The sequence below is a fragment of the Vitis riparia genome, chromosome 13, assembly GCF_004353265.1.
Source record: "Vitis riparia cultivar Riparia Gloire de Montpellier isolate 1030 chromosome 13, EGFV_Vit.rip_1.0, whole genome shotgun sequence".
Classification (NCBI taxonomy): domain Eukaryota; kingdom Viridiplantae; phylum Streptophyta; class Magnoliopsida; order Vitales; family Vitaceae; genus Vitis; species Vitis riparia.
The window spans coordinates 14,634,768-14,640,670 of NC_048443.1; the positions used below are offsets into that span (position 1 = coordinate 14,634,768).

The window sequence follows — 5,903 nt, forward strand, 5'->3', positions numbered from 1 at the left end:
CACAGGCAGCTATCACATCACCTATTACCACTTCAACCTCTACATCAAACATGCCACTAAAGACAGTGACATTATTTTTACCTAAAAGTAACAATAATAGTAACTAAAAGTACCACTTTAGATAGAAGGATGTATTAGCCTATTTATCACTCATACTATTTCAACCTCTATATCAAATATTGTATTGGAGATAATAACATTGTTTTTACCTAAAAGTAACAATGTTAGTAACTAAAAGTACCATTATAGATAGCATAATGTATTAGTCTATTTAGTTTTTTATTGTCATTGTTATGCCTTTGACAATGATTATTATATAATATGCCAAAAAATAAAATAAAATTACACATAACGTACTTTTTAAAAACATTATTTATAAAAAAATAAAAACAATTTTAATGGTTTAAATATTTAATTAAACAAAAATGTGCTTTTTTACATATTTAATAAAAATTTAGTTTTTATTTTTTTTCTTTTTAAATATCAATGTATTATGATGAGAATTGTTAATTTATATTGAAAATTTTAATGCAAAACATTTTTAAAATTTTAATTTTACCTACCTTCAAATATTACTTTTAAAATTAAATACTCTTAAAGAATGATCATTACTAATTTTTTGTTGAATGAAATTAAAGGTAAGTTAATAATTTTTTTTATATTATTTTTCTATTTTATTTTTAAGAAAACAAAAAAATTAGTTTCAACACATGTGGATAGTATTTTTTATTTATTTTTATTTTTAAAAAATTTAGGTTTAATATTCTATAAAAATTTAAAAATATAAAATACAAAAATAAGATCCATAATATGAGAATTATAAATATAAAAATATTATGAATAGGAGACAAAATAAAATATTATATATATATATATATATATATATATATTTGAAATTAATATTATTTAAAATATTAGTATTTGTTTATTTATTTATTAGATTATTACTTATTATAAGTGAGTATAGTTTTATATTAAAAATAATTTATTTTAATGTATTAATTACACATGATGTTAAAATAAGATTTAAATAAAGAAAAGGAAAAAAAATAATGACTAAATGAATTGTGTTTTTAAAAAATAAAGTTTGCTTTTTTTTTATTTTTTATTTTTTTATTTTTTTAAGTAAGTAGATTTTCAAAAATAGGGAAAAAATGAGAATTATTTTACAAAATTAATTAAAATCAAAGAATTAAAAAAGAATAAAACTTAATTCATTTTATTGTAATAAAAAACATAATATAATTTGGTAAGAAGGTGGGCATGGGGGTGGCTCAAAGTGGGGGAGGGAAAAAAGAAAAAAGAAAAAAGGAAAAAAGAAAGGTGGGGGAAAACTAAGGAAAAAGAAATATATATAAAAAATAAAAAAAAAAAGTGGGGGAAACCCACGTTCAACTGATTGAAGGGTAATTTTGGAAACATGCATAAAATTATTATTTTAGTATATGAAATAAGAATTATCTTCAACATACACTCTTTATAAAAGTAACTTTTTTGAATTCTAAATTCATTACATATTTACATAATTCCCCTTTTTTAAAATTATAATAAATTCTATGCTAAAAGAGATTTTGGGCATACATGTTTTTTCAAATGATGGAATTTCTTTCCATCAATCTAATGACATCTCAGTGGCAATTGCATGAAGTATGATACTTTTATAGCCTCATATCAACGAGAAAACCTTTTAAGAATATTACAAAGAACTTTAGAATCTCTAATTCTTCCGAGATTGAAGTATTTTATCATATAGTAAAATATTTGATATAAGCAAAAGAAAAAGAAAAAAGAAAAAGAAAAAACCGATGCAAAAATAGACTTAAGCCTGATTGATACAATGTTCGAATTTATTTGAAATTTATAGTTTCAAATGATACTTTTGAAGCCCAAAGAATACGGTAGGAAGCTTGAAATGAACACCCACAAATTTGGCATCTCGATAAAGCCCAGAGAAAACGTCACAATGCGAGGTTATTTCTAAGTTTTATGTAAGAGTCGGCTTTAGCCCCATTTGCTTCCTTGTCTTCCCCACAAACAAGTCCCTGGATTTGATCATACCAGGAATGCAACCACAAATTGTTGCAAAGGGTAATTGTGCCACTGCATCTCTCCTCCCAAGCGAGACAATAGCTATTGCTGAACCAGGCTTGTAAGTGGCCAACTTGGTCTCCTTCTCTCCGGACATCAACATCTTTATGTTCTTGGCAGCCACCACAGCATGCCTTTGCGCCAAATACCCCTGTTGGATTTCCTGAATGATAAATAAGTTCTCATCAAACAGTACAACATACCTTATTCAGCATCTGGGAAATGGGAAATGGGAAATCATACATATTGAATAGGATGTAAGCTCAATAATAATTGCCTGACCTGACCACTCAATCATTGTACTAAAAACATGTCATTTCCCCCTGCATTCACCTGATTGAAAAGGATTCAATGATAATGGCCGTCTGTTACCCTATTTTTACAAGGGGACACTGATTCAGGCTCAGATTCCATGGTATCAACATAAGCTTCTACCCGGTGGTCTAAGCTCTTGTTTTACTAGAGCTTAAAGGCACTTTTCTGAAGTGAAAAATCAGACCAGTTGATCAGCTTTGAGAAAGAGTTCACTTGCTCAGACATCCATAAAAGAAAATCAAGAATTGCTTACATTCCCACAATGCCCAGAAAACCTAAAGCAACTAGATGGGTGCAATCATAGGTGGAGACAAACTGAACTTAAGCATTCTAGGGAACAATTAGAATTATGGTTTGTCATATCTAATTTTCTTTGCCAAATAGGCCTCCTTTGCAACTCAAACTCGATAAGCTCAAAGTTAACTAAGGTGATGTTTGTTTTTTTTTTTTCCCCCTTAATTCTAAATAGAACTTAAAACTAAATAGTGTTTAATAGTGTTAAATATTAGGTTGTTTGTTTTTGTAATGTTTTATTTCTATTAAGCATTAGAAGTAAAAAAAAAACCAACATTTTACGTTTTCCATTTAGAAAAACCCAAATATTTTGGTTTTTTTCTATTCAACTAAAAATTTATGATAAGTGGTGAAAAAAGTAGAAAAACAAATAACCTTAAAGTCTGAAAACAAATTGTTTTCAGCAAAAAAATTAAAAAAACAACATCCTCCAAGACTAGCCAAGCATTGCCGCTTAAAAGAAGGGTGAATGTTATGAAGATAAAATGGGAAAGCATAAGAAGCTTCCAGTAGCAGCATGCTTTCTTGCGAGCACTAGTTTGTGGCTTCTGTTCTTAACACAGTTGGATTTGATGAAAAAAAATTAACATTTTTTTCCCAACCAAACGGTCCAAACCAACATTTTTTTTCCCTGACGTGACACAAACCAAATCCCAACCCTGTTCAGAAACCTCATCAAGTCAGAATTAAGCAATGCCACACATGGGAAAGCTCAGTTCAGGCCATTAGACAATCAATGATTTATATCCCCTCTGCTTCACATGAGCAAAATATAGCAGTTGTCCATACCTGTTGCCCAAGAATGGTTTGGTTTCATTTTGAGATAAGAGTTATGGGAAAAAGATAGATCACTGCAATCAAAAACAAGAAAAAAGAAAGTCTGCATAAACTTACAGGAATAGCAGTGATATCTCCTATGGCGAAAACATTTTTGAGGCCCCTGACCCTTAGGTTATCATCAACCACCAACTTTCCATGGCCATCCAAGTTATCCTTAAGGACGGTGTCCTTAAGCCAAGATGAACCTATTGGTTTCCCTGTGCACACAAAGTGGCAATCTGCTATGATAGTTTCTCCACCAGACGTTTGATAAGTACCATCAGATGCAGTGTTTATATCAACAGATTGATTTAAGAGCACCTCAACTTTCTTCGATGTTAACCAATCCAGCGCCTTCTTGGAAGCCTTAGCTCCAATAAACTCTAGCAACCTGGATCCCCTGTGCACCAATGTCACCTTCTTATCAGGAAAGTCAACAACAATTTCACCAGCAAGTTCCACACCAGTGGGCCCCCCTCCAACAATCAAAATGGAATTGGCAGATTTTATCTTTTCAGACTCTGTAGATATAAAGAGAATGAAGTTACACTTGATGCACAATTAGTATTCAAAAAGGGGGCCAATTAATTCAACGGGAGGACAGTGCACTTTAATGAATTTACAATCTTATACAATTTTGAAAGGGCATAAAACACAGAGAGAGTATTACTTGAAGGCCTGAATGCAGCCTTTAGATAACTGAATTAAAATTATCCAAGTTCTAGCCTTAAGTTTACAATTAAGGCTAGAATTTTAATGGTGAGTAATAGATGTGGTTTCAAATCACATTACCCAAGCTCTAGCCTTGCAGGCCATATTCAGGAGGGCCAAAGAAGATGAGTGCGAGTGGCCAGGTTTGAGCTCAATTCATAAAGCATCTAACATTATAAATATTTACCAGCTTGGTACTGCTCGAGCCTCTCAGTTCTTGTTTTGGGAACATGATCCAAATGACCTGTGGCAATAACAAGATAATCATATGCAATCCATTGACCACTTGAAGTCAACACTTCGTTGTCTCTGATGTTAACCGCAGTAGATACAACAAGTTGCCCATTGGTAAGGTAATCTCTGTGGTTAATCACCGTTCTCTCAGCAAATGATGGCTCCACCATCGCCCTCAAGCTTGCCCATGGGATCTCAAAGTACTCCTTCCTATTTCCATTTGTATTTTTGAACAATCATACATAAACACAAAAAAGAACTTACAAAATAAGTTTGGCATATGAATAGAATGAAGATTTTTACAAGACTATACAAAGAGATGTAGTCATGTGAACAAGTTTTTTCCAGAATTAGTTACATCTTTGTACCTATGCAAAATCATGAACATTGTGTAAGGTGCCATTCACAGAAAATATTGAATTTCGCAGGTTATGTAGAATTATGCAAGCAAACAACTTCAATGAATTGTTGTCCTTCATTACGGATCAGTATGGGAAACTGGCCCAAGTATCAAGTACTATCAAATAAAACCATTGTCAATGAAACAATCCTCACAACCTACATCAAAGTTAGGTTTGCAGGGGCCGGCTAAAAGAATCATAGTTGAGTGAAACGAACAACATAAGCATTCTTCCATTTTATGAGACAAACTAAAATTTTCAATTTTGGTCCATACCCATCCCATGATCGTTTATGTTATGAGTCCAATTATTCATTGTTCCAAAACAAGAATACCATATCAACACAACTGGAATTGCTTCTTCCGTAGACTCTAAGAATTTTGAGTTCCAAGAATTCTTTGCAGAAAAACCTAGCATTGGTCTTTAACATTTTAAGATAGTGAAGAAGAGAGAGAGGGAGACACATACGGATCAACGAGGAAAATATCGGCGCGGAACTGGAGAGACTTGGCGAGGAGAGAGCCGGCGATGCCACCGCCGAGGATCACCACCCTTTTAATGTCAGACGCCAGGGGCGGAAGCTCTTCCGTCGCCATTGATGCGGACCACCAATCAGCAATGGATCAAAGAATCCCAGAGGGGAGAGAAAGGAAAGGCACTTTCAGAGAAAGAAAGGCAGCCAACAAATTACGAGCGTGCTGTTTTAAGGGCGCGGACACCATTTCCTGCCGCTTTCCATCACCTCCTCCACCTCCGCTCTTTGCGCTCTTATGTCCTGCCCGCCACCCAATTGTGCCTTTTTTCACATTTGGGATTTTCCAATTTTAGAATCAATGTATTTTCCTTCCTCCTCCCTGTCCTTCTTTATTTTTATTTTTTTTTTTCTTTTTTCCGTCAATGTCCTTTTTTTTTTTTTTTTTTAGGAAACTTGTGTTTTAAAGGGGTCATTTAAGAAATATATGGTTTTCGGAACCCAACTTTATGAAATATGAGAACCAACTTTTAATATGGAAAGTAATATAGTTTTCATGCACTTTGAGT

At 32.7% G+C, this 5,903-nt stretch overlaps 1 protein-coding gene across 3 annotated transcripts; it reads right to left on the minus strand.

Annotated features, from left to right (window-relative positions):
• Positions 1-1,790: 1,790 nt before the first annotated feature.
• Positions 1,791-5,636, minus strand: LOC117927615 (ferroptosis suppressor protein 1-like). Of its 3 annotated transcripts, none has more exons than XM_034847228.1 (4): positions 5,331-5,635; positions 4,415-4,671; positions 3,592-4,037; positions 1,791-2,239 (listed from the first exon to the last, which is right to left on the minus strand). In XM_034847228.1, the coding sequence occupies exons 1-4, from the start codon at positions 5,456-5,458 to the stop codon at positions 1,985-1,987; spliced, it is 1,086 nt and encodes a 361-aa protein (XP_034703119.1). In that variant the 5' UTR covers positions 5,459-5,635; the 3' UTR covers positions 1,791-1,984. The 3 variants fall into 3 exon arrangements, with proteins under 3 accessions (XP_034703119.1, XP_034703118.1, XP_034703120.1); XM_034847227.1 differs by having other exon boundaries at positions 1,791-2,251; positions 5,331-5,633; XM_034847229.1 differs by lacking the exon at positions 1,791-2,239 and adding an exon at positions 3,053-3,486 and having other exon boundaries at positions 5,331-5,636.
• Positions 5,637-5,903: the final 267 nt, after the last annotated feature.